General features: G+C 33.0%; 1 protein-coding gene across 1 annotated transcript; it reads left to right on the top strand.

Annotated features, from left to right (window-relative positions):
• The first annotated feature begins 2978 nt into the window (after positions 1–2978).
• Positions 2979–12772, top strand: LOC112006213 (protein SAWADEE HOMEODOMAIN HOMOLOG 2). The gene is made up of 9 exons (XM_024038511.2): positions 2979–3180; positions 6001–6086; positions 6163–6208; positions 6287–6440; positions 10037–10112; positions 10254–10305; positions 10798–10941; positions 11062–11181; positions 12256–12772. Exons 1-9 carry the CDS (start codon positions 3127–3129, stop codon positions 12637–12639), a joined length of 1116 nt encoding a protein of 371 aa, XP_023894279.1. The 5' UTR covers positions 2979–3126; the 3' UTR covers positions 12640–12772.
• Positions 12773–22029: the final 9257 nt, after the last annotated feature.

Raw genomic sequence — 22029 nt, 5'->3', positions numbered from 1 at the left:
GAATTGTAATTAGACACATTTTTAATCCGTATTCTAAAAATTAATCAATTTTTCCGGATATTCAGGTCTTTAGAGTGATAATTATCTTGTAGATAAATATTCCAAAAAGTCTTGATTATCCTCTTTATTCCCATGCAAGCAAGTCTATTTTTGACACTAACCAACAACCAATTACAAAATCATTTAATCAATTTTAATTGCTTAGCCAATCATAATTAATTTAAATTAATCAAGCGTGGTCGGTTCCACCCAAACAAAATGCATGAAGTTCGTGCAAACTTGATCATGTGATATCTTTCAATCCGAAGATCTGATTTGGGAATCGGATATACCGTCGCGATCGTAGTATCTCAAGATCATTTTTATGATATGCAATGAATGAATTAATGCATGTAATGCAACTCTAAATGTCGGGTATATGAATGGTCACTCTAGCCATCTTCCTTGATTAAATTATGGGTGCAAAATTGAGTGTCTACACTGGGCTTTTGATTTTCGAATCCCATGTTTCTCTCTTTCTGCGGCTTGAATATGAATTTGTCCATATTGCATCGTTGTCAAGCGGGGTGGAGGTTTTGGGTACCTCTTGAACTTGTGGAGGATTGTGCAGGCAATTTCTAAGGCTGGGTTAAGTTAATTTGGATGAAACGATGATGTTGCGGAGCTTGCTGGACCCGTGGATGGATAGCAACCTCATCAACATCATTGAGCCCATGGCCATGACCACAATCTTTACCATTTATCTTGTTTTTGACAATCATGATTGTAACTTGGATTGAAATTTCTGGGAATAAACTTTCATATCATATTTTCTGGCGTAGGGAGAAATTTGGAATTTGATATGACTGGAGTGCCTTGTTGTGAACATGTTAATTTTAGTTTTTATTTTTATTTTTATTTTTTTAATAATGTAATATGATATGGCAATAGAGTTGGCAGTTGATGTGGTATAGAAATAATTTTTTATTATTTTGTTTGACATGTCAGTTTTTTCCATCCAAAAGATAACGGTAGGGACTAAATTGACACGGCATTGATAAAGTTAGGGATCAAATCGACACAATTGAAAGTGTATGGATCAAATTGAAATATGGTATAAATGATAGGAAAAAACTTTATAATTTACCCTAAAATTAATATAGTAAACTTGTCAACAAATTTATTAGAATATAGAATTATAATAATGTAGTAAATAAAATTCCTCATCTTCTTTTTTATTTTAGAAAATAATTAATAATTAATAACTAGAATTCAATAAAGAAAAAGGAAAAGAAAATCAAAAGTCAAAAGTTAAAATGGAACGTAGATTTCATTATCTTTATTTTAGGAAAGACCAACATAAAAAAAAAAATTAAAAAAAAATTATTAGCATGAGAGATAGCAGGGAGTACGTCAAGAATATCATTTTTTAAGATGGACAAAGTTTAGTTACAAAATTGGTTGTAGTCCAAGGCTACAACCTTATTCAATGAAATAAACATTATTACATATTTTATAAATCTAATCGTTGAATTGCATATTTTTTATGCTCTTAATACACTTGTCAAATTTTGTGTCAACCGGATATTATTTACTATATGATCTTTAAGTTCATATTTTATATATAATTTTAAACTACAAAAGCTTGCAATTTAAACAATTTATTGATGAGATAGCTATTGATCTTTAATTTTCTAGAAATTTTGCAAGCACGGAGGATATAAGAAAAAGATATAGTTCAATGGTAGATTTGTTAAAATTCATCTCTAATAAAAATATATTGAGTAAGGTTATGTAGCCTAAGGGTACAATTAATTTTGTATTTAAACTTTGTCTTTTCAAGATTAGAACGAAAATTCTTGGACTAATTTACTTTTGACAACCAATTAAAAATAGCAAAAATACACATTGGTCCCTTCATTTTGGTGCATTTTTCATTGTAGTCCCCACTTTTTTTTTTTTTTGAGCTTTTATTTTGTGTCCTAAAATTTTGAAATCATTTTCAATGTTGTCCCTGCTGTTATAGCCTATGTGGCACATAAATTGCACAACTAACACACTAAATGCTGATGTGACCATTAAAATAATATTTTAAAAAAATTATTTGGCATTTAAAAAATGTCGTGTCAGCATTTTAATAAAATAAAAAAGCCATGTAGAAAAACAATAAAACAAATTTCTAAACTTTTGGTTTTTTTTTTAAATAAAATAAAATAATTAAATTAAAAATGTTCTCTTTTCTAATAAAAAATTCTCTGAGAGAGAGAGAGAGAGAGAGAGAGAGAGAGAAACTAAAATAATTCCTTAAAAATTTTATGTCTTAATAGAGTGTTTCTTTCTTAAGAAAAACAAATGAATTATCTTTATTTTTTTTGTATTTATAAAAATCCTAACCTAGCATTTTTTAAAATTTCAAATAAATTTTAAATATTATTTTAATGGTCACATCGGTATTTTGTGTGCTAGCTATGCACTCAGTGTGCCACATAGGTTATTTGTTAGTGAGATGATTTCTATTTTTTTAAGGAAAGTTAGTGTGAGTTTAGATGTTGCTAAAACTAAAAGTTTAGCGTGTTTAGTGTTTTTTGTAGGTCCTATGCATTGTTCATGGGATCCAAAATTATGAAATTTTGTAAATTTTAAGTTGAAACTGAGTCTCATGGCACTAGTCACATATTTAAAAATTATTTTATTACAATATTTTTAGTTTTCAGTAATAAGTGTTATCTAAACAGATTCTTAATGAGATGAAAGCAATACAATATTGAAAACGATTTCAAAAATTTAGGTATCAAAATAGGTATAAAAAAATAATTGGAAATTGGTCCAAAATGTAAGACCAAAAAAGTAATTTTGTTATCCCACATTCCTTTAAAAATTATCATGACTTTTGAGTAGAGCTGTGGCTTGATTGATTCTTAAAAAAAAGAAAAAAAAGGTATTTTAGACATTAAAAAAAGAAAAAAAAAAAGCCAATACACCACCTATTCCCAAAAAGGCCAAAAAGTCTCTCTCTCTCTCTCTCTCTCTCTCTCTCTCTTTCTGAGATTTTAAACGAAAAATATAAGACGCAGTTTTGGGAGGGGAACACAAACAGTGTCTGTCTGTTTCTCTTTCTTTTTGGTTTCTGCGAGTTTGAGAGAGCTCATGGGTCGGCCTCCTAGCAATGGAGGCCCTGCCTTCCGCTTCACACAAAACGAGGTACCATATTCTTTGTTTTACAAAACGAGGTCACTTCAAATTGCTTGATTTTCTTTGTTTTGATTATAGTGTCTTTTTGTGGGTGCCCGTGGGCTCTAAATTTTGATTTAGGGCTTAAGTTATTAAACGGGCAAGTTAAATTGCAGGTTCTAAGTGCTTGGTTTTCTCGGTTTTTTATTTTTTAAATTTCTTTGGTTTATACGTGATTTAGCATAGAATTTTAAATTTACAGTTGTATGTATCTGTGTTTCAAATTTGTTGTTGAAGTTATTACAAAAGGGCCTGTTTTATTGTAGCTTTCAGGTTGATTTTTCTCTTCATTTTTTTTTTTTTTTTTTGGTGCTTGATTTATTTATTTTGGTTAGTTGTATATTTATATTTCTAGTTGTAGGGTCTATATGGTTGCAGAGATTGAGCCTTGGTGTGATAGCAAGTTCCTTCCACCAAAACTAATAGGTTGCGGGTTTGAGTCTAGGAATTAGCCTCTCCAATATAAATTGGAGCGAAGGCTGCTGTCTCCCATACCCTGCAAAAGTGGGAGTTTTGTGCATTGGTTACGACCTTTTATATGACTTTGTTGTGGTTTCTTTTTATTTACTATCTACTGTTATGAGCACAATTGGGGTTTGGGCTCTTTAAGTTGATTCTGATGATTTATTGAGACTTGGATGCTAGGTTTTAGGGTTTGAGAGCCTGAGAGTTTTGGGTATCAGTTAGGAATGGGATGGTTTTAGGATTTGATGCGAATCTTGAAGTGGAGTGAGGTTGGGTTTAAGAGGAAATCACTCTAGGGTTTCGGTTGGTATGGAAGGTTTGAATGGAAATGCTTCTAGAGTTTTGGTATAGGTGTAATGATGTGATGGGTTGCATGGAATTGTTGATAGATTTTATGGATGTGACTACTTTGAGTGGGTCACCACCTCCAAGAATGAGACTACTTCGAGAGAGTCTCTACCTTCAAATAAGGCTAGGAAAACAAGTCTTAGCAACAAAAGGATTACTCTTCATTCATATGGCTGGTGAGGGTTAAACCTATTTATACATCTCAAGCCTTTTTGGAGTTGACCTCATGTGGCTTACTCCTATTGGCTCACTTATTGTGCATGTGTTTTATAGAATATACACATGATTAATGTATTAGATTGATATATATTAGGTGTAAATAATTTAGATTGAGTTCACATCGATCATGAAGGTTTCTGTTATTACCATGATGATTTGTGCAAACGATGTTAATGCTAGCCTGTTGGGAGGTTTGGTGTGTGTTTAGAAGCATAAACCTATGTTGAGTATTTCCAGAAACTTCGGAAGTAGGAATGGGAACACTTAGGGAGAACATTCTGTTTTATGCAGCTTTGTTTTTGTTGAGGAAATGTTTCAGTAATCGTGATGATCTGTGGTGTTGGGATTTGGGAGTAGAGATTTAGATGACAGTTTTAACCTTGCTTTATTGTCTCTCTTCCCTTTCACTTTGTATATATCAAAAAATAAAAGCAAAATTTGGGTCTGGGTTTTTGTACCCCATTGGGGAGGAGAGAGCAACATGGATTGTTTATGTGCCTAAGCTGCTTCAAAGTTTAGAGTTTAGAGTACAAAATTTGAGATGGATTTGGGGGATAATGAATATAACCTCATTTCTGGTTTTCTCTTCCTTTGAACTTTGAATATATTAAGGGGGAAAAAAAAATCTTTGCACCATCTTCATTTTCTACTTGTTTGGAAAATGCTCTTAGCTCTCTATGTAGCGGCTCTTCCCCTCCCCCTCCCCCTTCCCCCAACTTTTTGTTGCATGCTCTCTGGGGGTGAAGGTAGGGAGTGTTCTTAAGAGAGTATTGTCAGCTGTTGTGTTCATCTCATTTATGGGCAATTCAAGTTAATATTGGCATTGATGTGGGATGGGCTAAGCATAGCTATGTTGCAAGACCAAGAGTTTGTCTATACCTTAAACGTTGTGGGTTTCAATTGTAAAGTGATAATTATATGTGAAATATTTTTTGATAAGTGAGGTTTTGTCCACAAGGAGAAGAGGAAAGGGATATTCAAACTTGTGAAATCTGTTTCATGAGGCCTGATTCTCAGTGGAATGTGTTATCCTTGGGTTAATACATATATGTGAGCTTTTACCTTAAAAGAAAAAGAGTAAGTTCTTTTTTTATTTTATTTTATTTATTTTTACTATCTTTTCTCTGATGTGGGTTTTCTGGGGGGATATGAAGAGGAACTCAACATAATTTTGAAAATGTGGAAGTTTTGGAAGTGCAATTAAAATTTTATTTTCTTTGTTTACTTTGTGATGGTTATTTTTCCTAGGTCTAGTGACAATGATACTATTTCAGAGTTTGCTAATTTGATCTCTTTTGCTTGTAATTATGTGGTTATGATTCTTTGGGCTATCTTGTATTTTGTATTTTTTATGAGGTAGTTTCAATGGAATAAAATATTTTAATTATAAAGAAAGAGTGATTCTATGCTCATTGACTAGTCACTTGACAAGCTTTCTTGGTGACTGCCAACTACTGCACTAAAGTTGATGACTAAAAAAGAATGAGGAATGCTGTTAACACTATTGTAGGTTTTTATAGGCATTCGTTTTGATTAATGACTTATGTCTTCATGATGCCATATGAGAACCGTCTTCATTGGGGATTGAGTAATAGTCCAATGGCACAGGCACCCTCTGTGGTGCCCTATGTCTGGGGTTCAAACCCTATGAGAACCGGCTTCATTAATGGTGGAATTGAATTGAAAATTAGTATTTTATGGAGATTCTAGCCATAATTTAAAACCCTCAATAATATGATGTCTTGCTACTTATTCAAGGTTGCAGAGATGGAAGCTATTTTGCAACAACACAATAATACGATGCCATCACGTGATGTCCTTGTGTCACTTGCAGATAAGTTCAGGTGTGACTTGTCTCTTTCATTATTTTGTTCTTTTAACGTTGGAATTGACTTGTGATGCATTTGTCTTTGGTTCTAGTGAGTCACCGGATCGTAAAGGCAAGATTACAGTTCAAATGAAGCAAGTATGACGGTTTATTTAATTTTTTTTCCTAATGATGAATCATTTAGAGTCTTTTTCTCATGTAGTCTCTTTAATTCAGGTTTGGAATTGGTTCCAAAATAGGCGATATGCTATAAGGGCAAAACTAAGTAAAGCTCCTGGGAAGTTAAATGTGTCTCCTATGCATCGGGATGATTCAACTCCAGTGAGAAATGTGCCTCAGTCAATAGCTGCTCCTATACCTGCTCCTTCAGGTAGGATGCATCCCACTCTATGTTCAAAATTTAAAAGTTGGTCCAGAATTTTGGGCTTGGCTTGCATGCTTTTTGTGATACTTGTTTGACGTTGAGCTTGGTAGCAGTTTGAAGTTGCTCCCTACTCATTTTTTTTTCTACAACTACCATATGTGACTGTATTGTTTAAAATGCTTTACATGTTTAAATGCTAGTTTGGTGATTCTGGTGTGCCAGTAGTCACTGTATAGCTCAGTCCAAGAAATATTGGCTTCCATGTTCTTTATGTGTTTTAACTTCGGTACTTATTTCCTATTGTCATCAATTGCAAGGTGTACCAATATATATGTATATATGTGTGTGTGTGTGTGCGTGCGCGCGCGCGTATACTGTGCCTGGGTGAGGTTCCACATCATCTAAACAAAAGAAAAAGGAACCATACTCTTAAGAAGGAATGAGTATATGTTCATTCCACCACAAGTCACGAATTAAGAAAATATTATCATTTTTTTAGACTTCTCTTCCACCTGTTCTTCATCTTTCTTCCCTCATTAAAGCTCACTCTCTGGTCTATTAAATGACATGATGTGTGTATCTGTGTGACTCCTCTTTTTTCTTTTTCTTTTTTGGTTTATTAGTAATGTATGCTGTGCTTACTAAAGGCCTCTATGTCTACATTTTAATAGTACTTTACCAAGCTGAGCCGACTTAACAAATTTATAATCAGACTTTGTGAAGTCATTTTTGTAAGTTACTATTACCTTGTAAGTGAATTGTGTGTAACTGGTAAAGCATTGCCCCTCCTATCCAGATTTCGATTCTGCAAGTTCTTTAGAAAACTACTTATATATATATATATAAAGTTCTTTAGAATAGTAGTGCTTCTATTCTTCATAAGGGAAATCACATGCTGTCATTGATATCAGCTTCATGAAGCAGAGATCAATAATTCAAATATCCCCTTTTCTGTTGTATTACCACTTGGCCACACCCCTTCTCTTGCCCTTGGGTCAAATACTCATAAAAAAATTTCATTGATCTCAGCCCATTGATTTGGATTTAAATTTGGGTGAAGTTTTGAGGTTTAACCTTGGCCCTAGTATACCTAGTTTAGAACCTTTACTGAACTAAATCAAGTTCCATTTATCACACTGCTCTTGATATACTGCAATTCTTACTCTTCTGTAATCTGTCTGGTAATTAGAGACTGGCAACATTCAGTTTGCTGGATGGTTCAACTTTCCAAGGCTAGGGCCTTATTAAGAATTATCTATAATCTAACTTTTTCTGCTGCTTTCTATGCTATTTGGAGTAAGGGAGTCGATACTGTACCGTACTGGTTTGGCTGGTATTTTCCATTCCAGCGAGTAAACAGGTACCGAATCACCTCTAAAATGTACCACTCTAAATACCGCTTGATACTGGACTGTACTGGACTCACTGGAGGATACCAGTCATTTCGGCTGGAAAATCTAAACCGTGCTGGTATAGATTTATGGCTGTCTGTCACACCACCATCACTGGAAGCACTCATGTTGCCAGTGGCCTGTCACCCTTCTTTTTCTCTTGCTCTTTCTCTCTTCTCGATCTGTCCATCACAGTGTAGTCCAAGAGCCGAAGTGACCCAATTTTTCTCATTTTTCCCTCTCACACTTCCTCTTTTTGTTTTGTTTTGTTTTTTTTTTTTTGGTGTGATGATACAGTCCCCAACCAAACCCACGCGAACTATTAAAGCTCACTTTATTTCAAATTTTTACTTTTTTGACTTTTCTATAAATCTCTGTTCTTTTTCGTCTGCCTATGCTTTTTGCCAACTTCACTCTCACAGTTTCACCTGTTTTCATTTTAAAAAAGAAAAAAAAATCTATGGACTTTTATTTCAATAGATATTTCCTATTTTTATTAAAAAGCTAACTATGTTATTAATAGGTTAATATATTTTAGATTATGGGCTTATGATTTTAATTTTTTGATATATATATATATAGCGGTAATCCTGAAACGGTACATTAGTATTGACCGGGACCAAAACATGTTGTCCCCTTTGTCTAAACTGAAACGATCTCCGGTACGAAATTGACTCCCTTGATTTGGAAGGAAAGAAACTCCAAAACCTTTAGGAATGAGCCCAGATTAGTAATTCACTGATGCATGAGTTCAGTACTTTTGTTCCTTGGAGAGGGTGGATATGGATGAGAAGAATCTTTAATTACAAAGATCTCAGAAGCTTCCTGCATATATTTTTAGGACTCTAGCACCTAGTTCTCCTGTATAGGCAGGCTGCTCTGATTGTCATGTTTGTTTGGTTATTCTCTGATCTGACTAGGGTTGTGTTGAAAGCTGGCTTTTTTGTATTATATGTAGTCTTGGGTATGCCCCTGTGCACTATTACTTAAATTTATTTAGGGGGAAGTCCCAATTTTTTTTTTTTTTTTTTTTTTTCCCTATAAAACTATAGTTTTGTCCTTGTGGCAAATTTGACCCCATACTTTCAAATGTGCCTCTTTAGACCCCACACTTTAATTATTATGCCGAACAGTTGGAAATTATTTTTGCTTTGTGATAAATAATCAACTTTTATCTTTGTGGTGCCCAAAATAAGGCGTCGTCAATTTATTTATATATTTATTTTTGTATGTTATTGGTTACATATTTGCAAGCATGATGAAAATGTACTATTTAAGAAACTCTACATACCTGTTTGTAATTTCAACTTGGGACATGAGTGATAAATTTGGTGCACAAGTCATAGTATTTTGAGGTTATTAAAAAATTAAAAATGCTGTATATATGTTGTTAGAGAAACAGTCAAGAAGCATACAACGTTATGAGATTATAAAATTTCATCTACACATTTTGATTTTTATGTGATCGAGCATTACTTCTTGTCCATCTCAAATTTAAAATTATCTGATACTATTCATTCATGCCTTTTGGTTACTTGTACGTTACCTTGAAAATTTAAATGGACTTGTTGCAAAATAGGACATGATACTAGAGCTTCAGAAATTGAAATTTGATATGTTAGCAAATTTACCACTCTGGTCCTGTCGATAAGAAACAAACCTAGTCCAAAAAGTGCACCCATGGCGGGATATATTATTTGGCCTGTCAATGTTCTTAAGACATGAAATTTGATATGTTAGCAAATTTACTACTCTGGTCCCATCGATCAGAAACAAACTTAGTCCAAAAGGCGCTCATGGCTGGATATATTATTTGGCCTGTCAATGTTCTTAAGACAATGATTCCAAAATATCTAATAATACGTGATATTGGGTACCTCGCACAATAACCTCAAAGCCTATGATGATGTCAATTAATATAAATGCATGGTAGTCTGTGCACCTTCATGCTCTTCACAAATCACTATTCATCATCTTTTGTGTTTAGTTTTCCCAAAATGATGAAAACTGAAAAGTGAATTAGATAAGAACTGAATTAGAGATGAGCCCTGAAAAGTCATTGAGAAATTTTGTTAATCAGGATACAGATAGAGCTGTAGATAGATGCCACTTCATTTCATCTCCTCCACATTGTCCGGATTCCATGTTTGGCATCTGCTTCTTTATGTCATCCCATTTCGATATATTTAGCCCTTGTTTTCCTTTAGCCAGTTCCAAGCGCTGGAAGGGGTGCTCCTGAAAATTCTGTGATGGAGTTTGAAGCTAAATCTGGAAGGGATGGTGCATGGTTAGTATTTCTTATTATTTCATGTATAGGGAATTCTAGATGTGTGTTTCTCAAGGCTTCCTGTACTCTATTGATAATTATCATTTTACTGGTGAATGACTTATTAGAAACTAATCTAAATTTGTTGTTTTCATTTCTTAGGTATGATGTTACTACCTTTTTATCCCATAGATATCTGGAGACTGGTGATCCAGTAAGTTTCAAGTTCACCTGCAATACATCGTTAAACTACTTCATTCCCTTTTTTTTTAAATAGTTTATAATTTTTTTTGACATCTTTATTGATTCTTATTTGTCTATTGATCCCTTTACATCTTATTTATGTAACTTTAAATCTTTTTATTTTTATTCCTGTAAGACGGATTCATCTACACGGCATGTACACTGGTTAAACTCTTTATTTGCTAAACATATACAGGCTTGGAGTACACTTAATTGTCTTACCTAGATTTACCCCAAATGTGTTATGATGCATGGACCATGAAGGTCTTAAATCAGAATACTTGATTGGATTTGTTACTCGTCTTCCTCGTTAATCCTTTAATTCTGCATCTTAAATTTTTTCCATGAAAGTTTGCTATAAAAGGGAATTAAAATTGGTCTTATTTTTTGGTTACATTTATTTTCTTTTGGTCTTCTCCTACTGCTTTTCTCATGTTATTCTGTAATGTTGCTGGAAACTCAGGAAGTACTGGTCCGTTTTGCTGGTTTTGGACCAGAGGAAGATGAGTGGATTAATATTCGCAAGCATGTCAGGCCACGCTCTCTCCCGTGTGAATCATCAGAATGTGTTGCAGTTCTTCCCGGAGATCTCATACTCTGTTTTCAGGTGGGAAATGGGAATTTCCTTATGTAAATGCCAGTAAGAATTGTATTTAGTCAATATTATAAGGAGTTATTCTAATCAGATATTGGAAACTTCTTTGTTCAATGCTTTAAAATTTTTCAGGAAGGTAAAGAGCAGGCTCTTTACTTTGATGCTCATGTCCTTGATGCACAAAGACGAAGGCATGATGTGAGAGGTTGTCGTTGTAGGTTTTTAGTGCGTTATGCTCATGATCAGTCTGAGGTATATAGGTGCCTGTATTTTCTTAGTATGGGTTCTCATTTTTTTTTTCTTTTACAGTGATTTGATTCTCTCTCTCTCTCTCTCTCAATTCTATATTTGTTCTGGTCCTTCATCCTTGGCTTATTTGATGAAGTTAATTTAACTTATTTGGTTGGTACTAAAAAAAACAAACTTCTCTGGCCAGTAAGATGGTGGGTTCTTTTACATTCTTATTTAGGTTGACATTTGTTACATGGTAGAAATTTTCAACTTTTTTTTTTTCAAGAAGCCATAGGAAAAGGAATGAACACTTTGATTCTTGTTGCTTTATTTATTTATATTTTTATAGCAGTTCAGTATGGTGTTTGAGCTTATTCTGCACCCTTTTTCGTATTTCTCTTTCTCACTTCTTTTCCCTTGTCCTTTGGTTGTAAAGGGAATCATTGCTTGAGACAAGACCAACTGTGGCTTTAACCATATCAATTCATTTACTTATCATGGCATGGGGCAAAGGCAAGGGAGAGAAGTTTCATAGTTTTTCTTTTGTTTTTTGTTTGTATGGTATTTTTTTTATAGTTAAACACAGAATGACATGATATGGCAAACCTTTCGAGTGAAGTGGCCTGCTGGAACATGATTACTTGTTGGGTAATAACGTCCACTGGAATGACCGTCGGGAATGTTTGGATGTACATAAACGCAAGAAATGCAATTTTGTTTTGTGGAGGATTGGATTGCTTTTTAATATTATATTTGAGGATGATGAACTAAATCAAACATAATTTGAGCCCTCTCCCCCAGTCACCATAAATCTTGATATCCTCATTGGAAGACAATCCTGTTTTTATATTTTTCTGTGTGCACTTTTTATTTATTTTTAATGTGCACACATTATGTGATTTTTTTTTGGGCACTTCAAAATTTCATCAAAAGATGGAGATTGCATATGATATTTTAGTAAACCCATTCTGTGTACTTCACAAGAGATGCATGGTGACTTTTAAATGTTTCGTTATTATTACACTGTTATTTCAGTCAATGCAGTTTATGATCTTATGTAATGTATATGGTTGCCTCTTAATTTTCATTTGTTAGGAAATTGTGCCTTTGAGGAAGGTTTGCCGGCGGCCCGAAAGTGACCATAGGTTGCAGCAACTTCATGCTGTGAATGAGGCAGCATCCATTGACCAGCAGAAAACTAGCTTGGATCCTTCAGGGGTCAGTGGTCTGAGGGTTGCTACTCCTGCTGAAACATTACAACAGCAGCGGTATGCAGATGCGATGCTGGTGTCTACAGGCCCAGCATTGCATGCTAATGTTTCTGTAGCCACTCATACGGTCATCCCAGAATCAAAACAAGCTGAAACTAGCAATACTAACATTGCAGGAAATGCTAATGCTCCCCCAGGTGCTGCATTAGTGAGCAACACTGCTCTGAGCACTGCTCTGGGTGGCTCTGAGACCCGGCCAGAAGCATAGTAGTAGGCATTAGAGATTCCGTAATTCTATTTTTTTTTTAAGTTGTTTATGAGCTTAAATATGCTTTTTTGGGATGATGTAATACTCTTGAGTAGGGTGGTATCTTTTTACACTGGTCTCACAGTTCAGTTAATGGTTCTCCTCGGCAATCATCTTTTATTTTTATTTTTTTAGTTTTTAGGACTGAGCCCTCAACACATAATGATGATATGATTGAACATGAACTTACCCTCATGCTTTATCTGAATGTCAAAAACAAGAAGTTACTAATTCACAAACGTGAATGAAATTACAGTTGACCATCCAGAGTTCAAAATGTACATATGGGAAGAAATTAACATATTACTAAATGTCATCATAACTATGCTACTATTTTTTTCATCCGAACATAATACTAAGTTTACTACTTTTGAAATTAAATGTGTCACAATTAGGAAATAAGACCAAAAGTCGGAAATCTTATCCTATTCTACCTAAAACTGAGAATCGCCCGTCATCCAAATTATATATGGAAGTAAGGTTTGGGCAACCTTCTTTCCCCAAACTTAAAATGTACTTGGAAATGTGGAAGTGACATATGGAGAAATTTTCTTGGAAACGTCATGTTTGGAATTTTGTTTTTATTTATTTTTCATGTCTGACCATAAGAAGAAAATATAGTTTTCTTTCACAAAATATAAATAGAAAAAAAAAAAAAAAAGGAATGGAATTATCTTTTTAATTGTATTTTTTCAACTCATTTGATTTCAAGATATTGAAAAATATTAGGGGTGACAATTTGTGTTAATGTGTGGGTTTATGTCATGTTGTCTTATGGGTATTTGACTATATGGGTGTTGAGGGCTGTTTTTTCTTGTAGCAACGCGTCATCTGCTAGAGGGGTGACCTTGCTAGACCCGGGATTTTTTTTTTGGGAATTTAGCCTAGAGCTTGACATTGGGCCGAAGATACCAGTGACTTTTGATACACTTTTAAGCCTACAAAATAGATAAAAGTCTAAGAATCATGATAACTGTTGAAATAAATAAATAATATGTTTAATTAAATGACTTTGATTAAATGATGAGTTGAAGATCATAATGGTGCATGTTGAGTGATATCCAACATTAGATAATAATTAATAAATTATTATTTGTCCAGCAATTGGATGGTCCGAAATAGTTCACGTCAAATAGTTCATGTTCAATATAGTAAGATATGTCCAACAATGGTTTATGTTTAGCAATAGTTTATACCCAATTAATATGTGCAGCAGTAATTTATTTCCAAATAATATATGTTCATTAGTGAAATATTTGTGAAGTCATGTTTATTAAATGGTAAGATAATATTAAAGTAATTTGCATTTAGTATCACAGTAATAATGAAGCAACATGTACTCAATAATGTAAGTTTATAGATTGAGACATAATGACTTATCTTAATATGGCTTGTGGTTCCAGCTATATAGCATCACTTTATATGGTTTGTAGCTTCAGGTATATAGTATTAGTTGGTTGATAACATTCCAATGACATAATAACATGAGTCCAGCAGTACAGTGATAACAAAGTAAATATACTCAATAATGTAAATTTGGAGATAAAGACATAATGACTTATCTTTATATGGTTTGTGGCTTACATCAGTTAACTAATAACATTCTAGCAATGTGATAAAATGAGTCTAGTGATGCAGTACGATATTATGAATCTGAAAAATAGGTGCAACTAGAGGGAGAGAGAATATCTCCAGCCATGTGCAGAGGTTGGTTAAGTTTATCCTCTTTATTATGCACTTAAATGATTTTCCCCATGTAATGCTCTTTTAATTCTTAGTGAATATATAAGTAGTATTGCCTTCCATGAGAAAGACTTTTGTAAGATAGATTTATGCCTTTCATTGGAAGGGGTTTAAGTATTAGAAATGTTCACCTTCTATGAGAAGAGCTTTAATATGAGACCTTCATGCCTTTTAGGAGAAGGGCTTTTTGTATCATAAGTTTGTGTCTTCTAAGAGAATGGCTTTTATAATAATGTTTGATACTTCTTGGGAAGCATGGAGGATGTGTGAAATATGAAGGTGGTGAGAAATATAGATGTTTTGTAATATGTATGGATATTTTGTGGGGAAATGGATTTGTAAGATGTATGAGGAATGTGTATAGGTACTTTGAGAGAGATGTAATTTGTAAGATGTATGATAAATATGAATAGATACTTTATTAGTATGTACAAGTACTTTGTAAGAAATGGGGCTTGTGAGATATATGAGAAATATGTAAATATATACTTTGTGAGAAAAGGCTTTGTAGGATGTGAAGAAGTATGAGAGATATGGAAGTTAAAGATAGTAAAAATCTAATATTAAAACCATTGGACTGGTTTTTGTGTTATGTGATGGGTTGTGTTGCTTTCTAAGAGGAGATTTTGTAAGAGAAATGGAGAAGGAGATGTGTTTAGGTGTGTGGAGATATGGGCAGCAAAGTACATGAATTTTTTGAATATAAAGAGTGAGAGAGTTTTGTTTAGAAGAGTTTTAGTGTTTGCTTAATAAAAGACTTTTGTAAGAAGAGTAGAGAAGTATGAAATGTGTATATGACAGCAAAATAATGAGATTTCAGAATAAGAGAGAGTGGGAGAGATGGGTAATAGTGTGTTTAAGAGTAGTAGCTTGGTTCTCTTTATATGGGGCCAAGTATGAAACTAAAAAATGGAATTAGTTTAAGGGAAAATTAGCAAATAAGGAAAGGTCTTTAGCAAAATGAGTGAATTTTTTAGTTGGTTTTAGTCTTTAGTTAGAAGAAGAAAGTTATGAAATTTTAAGGTTGTTGTCACAACTATACAACTATCTGTCACAGCTGCACAACAGTAGTTGTTGCAGCAATTGACACAGCTGGATGATGTCAAGTCGCTAAAGAGAAAATTCAACATCTAATTCATGGGTTTAGCTAAAAATAGTAAATATCTTTTAATGCATCTTCCTATTTCGGTATAGCAGCTAGAGGCTTAAAATGGTGAGATTTCTTATATGAGATCCTTGCTTCTTTGGGTATGGCAACTAGTTGCTAGGATTGAGCATGAATGGGCAAATGCACTTTTGGACATGTATCAATTGCTAGAGCTGTTGTAGCTATTGTAGCTAGGGATGTTCACCAAACTGCAAAAATCGCACCAAAACTGCTCACAAAATGGCATAACTACACTACACCGCAAGTAATAGTGCATCGCATTGCATGATGTAGTGCAGTTTGCGGTTTTATAATAAGAAAATCACACAAACAGCACCGCATTGCACCACACCGTACCCTCTCTATATATTAACATATTTATTTTTAATATTAAATATATTATTAATAGTTTAATAACCCTACTTTTCAACCAAAAAAAAAGTTTATTAACCCTAACAAGTGTTGATTAGGAGAGCTAACCCAAAATAAAGAAAAACTAGCTCAATAGTTTAAAACTTGGCCCAAAAAAAGAGAAAAATTAGTTTTGGACTAGGCAAGAAAAGTTCAAAATTTGAAAATTATACTAGTTTCAAACCATTCAAACTGCATCTTAAATACCACACCACACATATGACTGTAAAAATGAGGTGCAGTGCGGTTATGGTTTTGGCTAAACTGTACCACAAAGTGCAATGCTAAAAATGACCCAAACTGCACTGCTAACACCCTTAACTACATCTTTTGTTGGAGATGCTACTGATACTTTTTGGCTAAGTTTCCTCTTTTGGAAATTTATATTTTGGTCCATGATTCTATTTCAACATAATTTTAGTATGTAATAAACTAATTGGTTGATATTTAATGAAGCTATAGAGATGTAATTATAGTCTCTTTGTGTTGTGACCAAATCTTGGAGAGCAAAGAGAACATTTAATGTCGAAATTAAGCAGCCGGGGGGTGGGGGGGGAGATATTTAGGCTTTTAATGTTGAATGAGATATTAAATAGATTTCTTATATTTAGAGATTAGTCATATGTTTAGGCTGGATTTAGATGAAAATAGTAATATAATATAATTAGATTTTTAAACTTATATTATATGATGAACATTAAGTTTTAGGTAAAGAGCAATAGAGAATTTTATCATTTTAAGTGTTATTTGATATGGGAGGCTTACCAAATGTTACCTATTACACATTGACGAGTCAGAGTTCAAGAAATTGGAGAAGACATGACAAGCAACATGTTTCTTTTATCAACTTTAAATTGTTGGAGCTTTATTGAACATACTTCTTGGTCCTCCAAACTACAACTCCCAAAGTTCCCCCTGATGAGATTCATGAGCTTGGATCATGAGTGGAAGATGAGATGATGTGCCATGAGCTTGAACCATGGGATTTAATAGGTATTGCCATGGGCTTTGATGTTGTCTTGTGCAAATATGGGTTGTTATTGGAGAAGCCTGCTTTCGATGAGTATGAGATAGATAATATGGGCTCTTTTGGGTTTTAAAGGAGATTTACCCAAAATCCATGATAATATTAATGTGGTGCGAGTTGCCAATAAAATAATTCCATGTGGTGTGAAAAATTTGTCCTCAACAATGGGTCAACACTAACCCGACACATTTATTAAAAAAGTCAGGATTTCTCAACTCCAACACAACGTCTTTATTAAACAGGCCAGTCATGTCAACCCGTTTATCAAATTTTATCAAAGCAAAAAGAAATATACAAATTTTCGTTTTAATCCAATTGATCTAAGTTATGAAAAACCAAATAAATAAATTTTTTAATATAAAATTTAAAACTAATGAGTAACTACATCACAAAGAATCAATCAAAACTAAAGTATATCACAAATAATTAATTACAATTTCAAACGAAATAAACCACAACAACTAATAAGTTTATATGCCTAGAGTTTTTGAAGGGTATATCGGTAAAATAAAATTTAGTTAAATGGGTTAGACGGGTCAAACGAGTTCCATGGGTTGGACATAAACACAACATGTTTATTAAATGGGTTAGTCATGTCAACTCGAATATTATACAAACCCTTTAAGCCTCAACCCAATACCTGCTAACTTCATGTTGTGTTCGCGGGTCGTGTCAAATTTTTTCACCCCTAGAAAATATATGAACCATATTATTTAGTATGTAACTAGCTTTTTTTAGGTTTGCTAAATGTACTCAATAGAAATGGAATACTATTTTTTAAAACATTTTACTGCATAATCTTCATGATTATATTGATAATCTCGCGCATAACTTGGATTACAGCCTAGAGATATTGAGAATAATTAAAGAGAGAAAAAGAGAAATAACAAACTACACCCATGTAAGGAAATTTATTAGGAACTAAATTTTCATGTTATGTGTGAGCGTGAATGATAATTGTGTGTCACTTCCCATGATTTGAACAATCGAATATGGAGTATTATATAAACAATACACAAGTTTTATTCATACCGTCTTTCTTAGTTGACACTAGAACTAGAAGATACTATATTCTTTTATCTCTTATTATTAATTTATTACTTGAAATAATGGAGAAAACCAAATTAATGTTGTCAAGTTATGGATACGGAGGAAGTAAAACATTCAAAAGAAAGATATTAGGGAGGATATCAGGGAGGATATTAGGGATGGAAGCTTTATGCCTTTAATACTAATAGAGATTGTTGAAAAACCTAGCGGCTGAAAGGGTAATAATCCATCAGTCATGATTTTTTTCGGATAGTCATATCCTTGGATATATTTAATCAAGTTTACTCGGTTTGTTGGCTCAGACAATAATGGAAAGCTTCAATTTATCCGATGGATGAGATTTCCTATATGCCAAACATGTAATTGTTGCTAGAAGCTGAAATAATAAATGCTGAAGTTGTGAAGTTTGTAACATGATTAGTAGTTGAAATGGGTTTGAATGATTGCGTCAGAATGAGTTTGAAATCGGTTTCATGTTATTGCCTTTTCTTTTTTAATAAAGAAAGTTATATATATTTTTAGAATATATATATATATATATATATATAACACATCTGGAGATTATGTGCATTTTATTAAGAGTAATGTTACAAATGCAACAAAAAATAAATAAATAATTTTTTCAAATTTGTTGAATTAGTAAGTTTTCACAGTTCTCATTTAAGCCCACTACTAATATTATTATTATTATTATTATTATTATTATTATCTAGTAAGTTATAAATTTTTTTTGTGTCTCTATACTTTCTCTTTTATTAGTGATTTGCTTCCCCCTTCGGAAAATAAAATTTTCAAATTTTAATTATTTTTATTGACTTAGAGAACATGATTATAGCCAATTAGCCATTCCCTTGTCTTGCTCTCATGGTATAGCAAGACTACCATCTCAAGATACTACCTCGCAAAAAAATTGTCTCTTGTTTACAGGTTGTGTCAAACATTGTCACCCCTATCATATATAACTTGTTTTCTTTTTCTACTCTTCTCTTTTTTTAGAAAGACCTCACTGTATAATATATATTTTTTAATTCAATAGTTATAACCATGGGAAATGAGGGATTTGTACCCTTGACAATTCCATTTGAAACAGTAGGAAATGCTAGTTAAATTACAAGACTCTTAGTCTCCATAATCTCCATATGTAAACTTGAACTACGCATAATTGTACCTATTTTTTCTAAAAGAAAGCTACAACTACTTTATACTCATCCTATCTACATTAGTCAAGTTGAATTGAGTATGACAAATTTATGATTATTCACTTAATTTTATGATGAACATGAATCGAACTCAAATGATTAAAATCCACATGATTCATTGAAAAGTCACAAGACTAAAACTACACATCATATGTGTTGGAACAAGATAACTCCAAACATGTTAAAAGCTAAACTTTTTCCCATTGTTTATAGCTAGATAGCTTCTTTTTTTTTTTTTTTTTTTGGGGGGCTAAAATGCAAAACTAACCCTCGAAGTTTCTTCATATTTCATTGCAGTCATCTAACTTTCAAATTTATTCAATTAAGGCTTTTCCATCCATTTTTGTTATATGTTGTGGTTAATTTTTCAATTTTTTTTAATTAAAAAAATTAAATTAATGATTGAAAAAAAAATTTTAAAATTTTTTTTCAAAAAATTTTAAAAAAAGTTTGATGGAAGACCTTGGTTGAATAAATCGGAAATTTAGAGGACTGAAATAAACAAAAGCAAAGTTAGAAGACTGAAATGAAATCTTAAGAAACTTAGAGGGTTAGTTTTGCATTTTAGCCCTCTTTTTGTTTGTGTGTGTGTGTGCGCGCACGCACGCATGTGTGTAGTTAAAACTAGGAATAAGCATAGATTAGGAATTAATAAGTCTGATATAAAACATATCAGCCTTATCATAGGCCAATAATCTGATCCATTCGAGCCAATGCATCAGCACATTAGTTAGCTTCACGATATGTGTACTCTATCCACTTGATAACTCTCCATATGTTCCTACAGTCAGACAATAAAGGTTCCATTAACAAATTTACACTATTATTGTTCATCAATCGGACAACACTCAAAACATCCAATTCAATTATCAAACTGCTTAGGCCAGCTCCAAAGCAAGGATTAGTCCATCCCTCAAAGCCTATAGTTCAGCAACAAAGCTATTGGTGACGCCAAGAAATCTACCGTAGCCTCTGATCCAGTTCCCTATAGCCGACCTATCCGTGTTCAACTTAGCCCATCCCTCTGGTGGCTTCTTCCATGAGTCGAGAATAATGGATTTCGAAATGGACACCTTGGCCTTCATTCCAATGGAAAAGTATTATGCAATGCTTTGAATGCATTTATAAAAAAAAATGGGATCCCCTACTCTAGTTCTGATATATATTGCTAAATAAATTTATTAGCTACATCTGCTGAATATACTTATTTGAGCATCGACAAATTTTTTTTTTTTTTTATATATATATATATATATTAAAACAAAAAACTTTCATTGAGAAGAAAAGCACCAGTAAGGCATAGGAAAGAGAATGAGAATTTTGAGAAGAAAAGCATCCGTAAGACATTTAAAAAAATTGTTCAGTATTACTGTTACTACCATTGGTGTGGCTTGATTCCTAGACCCTTTCACTATTTAACCAAAAAAAAAAAGACTTACAAAAAAATCAATTGCCCAAATTGTTGGGAATTCAAAGGAGTAATATAATAAAATAACAAAAATGATCTAGTAGACAAACAAAAAATTTGATTGACTTGAAGGCACAATTGAATGTTATCTTTAAATAATATTTGCCCTCACACAAGAATTGCTAAAGAATTATTACAAATTTGTCCCCAAGATACAACCAAGTTTATTAGGTTCTACAAATAGCAATTTTGAAGAAAACTCACAAGTTTCTTATGTTTTTAAGAAATAAGAAAGATAAAAAGTCGAGAAAAAGTTACCAAATGATTATAAACCATTATTTAGGATTTTTTTTTTTAAAACAACTATAAAAGCCAAACAATTTTGTTAGTTAGTAACGTTTCTAAACTATTTAGGAAAGTAACAACTTGAGTCTGTTAGACTCGATTTCACTGTCGCAAATTGAGTCTCAAATACTCGATTTCTGATTAAAAAAATCTACGTAGAACTCAAGTTTTTGCTCCGATTGAGATCGTGATTGTTGGTTTTTGCTCCAATTGAGAAAACACAAACCCACAACAGTTTTTGTTTCGATTGAGATCGTGATTTGGGTTTGGGATTTTGAGAAATGGTTTTGGAATTTGAGAAATGATTTTGGATTTTGAGAAATGGGTTTAGATGAAGAAGGAAGAACTGAAAACACAAACCCACGATAGAAAATATTCCTCTGGTGCGAGATTGTCAAACCCATGGCGCTCCGGTGCCGAAATCGTGATTTTTGGGTTTGGATTTTTGCTCTGATTGAGATCGTGATTTGGGTTTAAGATTTTGAGAAATAGATTTAGATGAGGGGTTTGGATTTTTGCTCTGATTGAGATTGTAATTTGAGTTTGGGATTTTGAAAAATGGATTTAGATGAAGAAGGAAGAATTGTCTTGGGTTTTTGGGGGGCTTGAAAGAAGGGAGTGGGACGGCAGATGGAAGGAAAAAAAAAAAAAAAAGAGAGAGAGAGAAAAAGAACAAATGAAGAAGATGGTGAATAGGAAATCGATTGAATAGGAAATTGAATTTTAAAGACTCGAGTTTGATTGGATCTTTTAGTCTACCTCAGCATTGCCAGCACATAGAAATCGAGTCTCTTAAACTTGATTTGCCATAGAAAATTGAGCCTAAAAGTCTCAAGTTGGTAGTTTCCTAAATAGTTTGGAAACGTTGCTAGCTAACAAAATTGTTTGGCTTTTATAGTTATTTTAAAAAGAAAAACCCCACTATTTATACTTAAAGGTTAAGACTCTTCAATAATTACATTTTCATTCAATAAGCAAATTTTCGGTCAATTGACACATTTTCATTCAATAAGCACATTTT

The sequence above is a fragment of the Quercus suber genome, unplaced genomic scaffold, assembly GCF_002906115.3.
Source record: "Quercus suber isolate HL8 unplaced genomic scaffold, Cork oak 2.0 scaffold_542, whole genome shotgun sequence".
NCBI lineage: Eukaryota > Viridiplantae > Streptophyta > Magnoliopsida > Fagales > Fagaceae > Quercus > Quercus suber.
The sequence above is the reverse complement of the archived record's forward strand: the minus strand, read 5'-3'. Positions and strand labels throughout refer to the sequence as shown.

Bases quoted from the DNA above. Each gene is read 5' to 3' on its own strand.
- LOC112006213 (XM_024038511.2), top strand. From the start codon at position 3,127: ATGGGTCGGCCTCCTAGCAATGGAGGCCCTGCCTTCCGCTTCACACAA. The intron at 6,441-10,036 runs GTAGGATGCATC...TCCTTTAGCCAG, and splicing joins TCCTATACCTGCTCCTTCAG to TTCCAAGCGCTGGAAGGGGT. The intron at 11,182-12,255 runs GTATATAGGTGC...TTCATTTGTTAG, and splicing joins ATGCTCATGATCAGTCTGAG to GAAATTGTGCCTTTGAGGAA.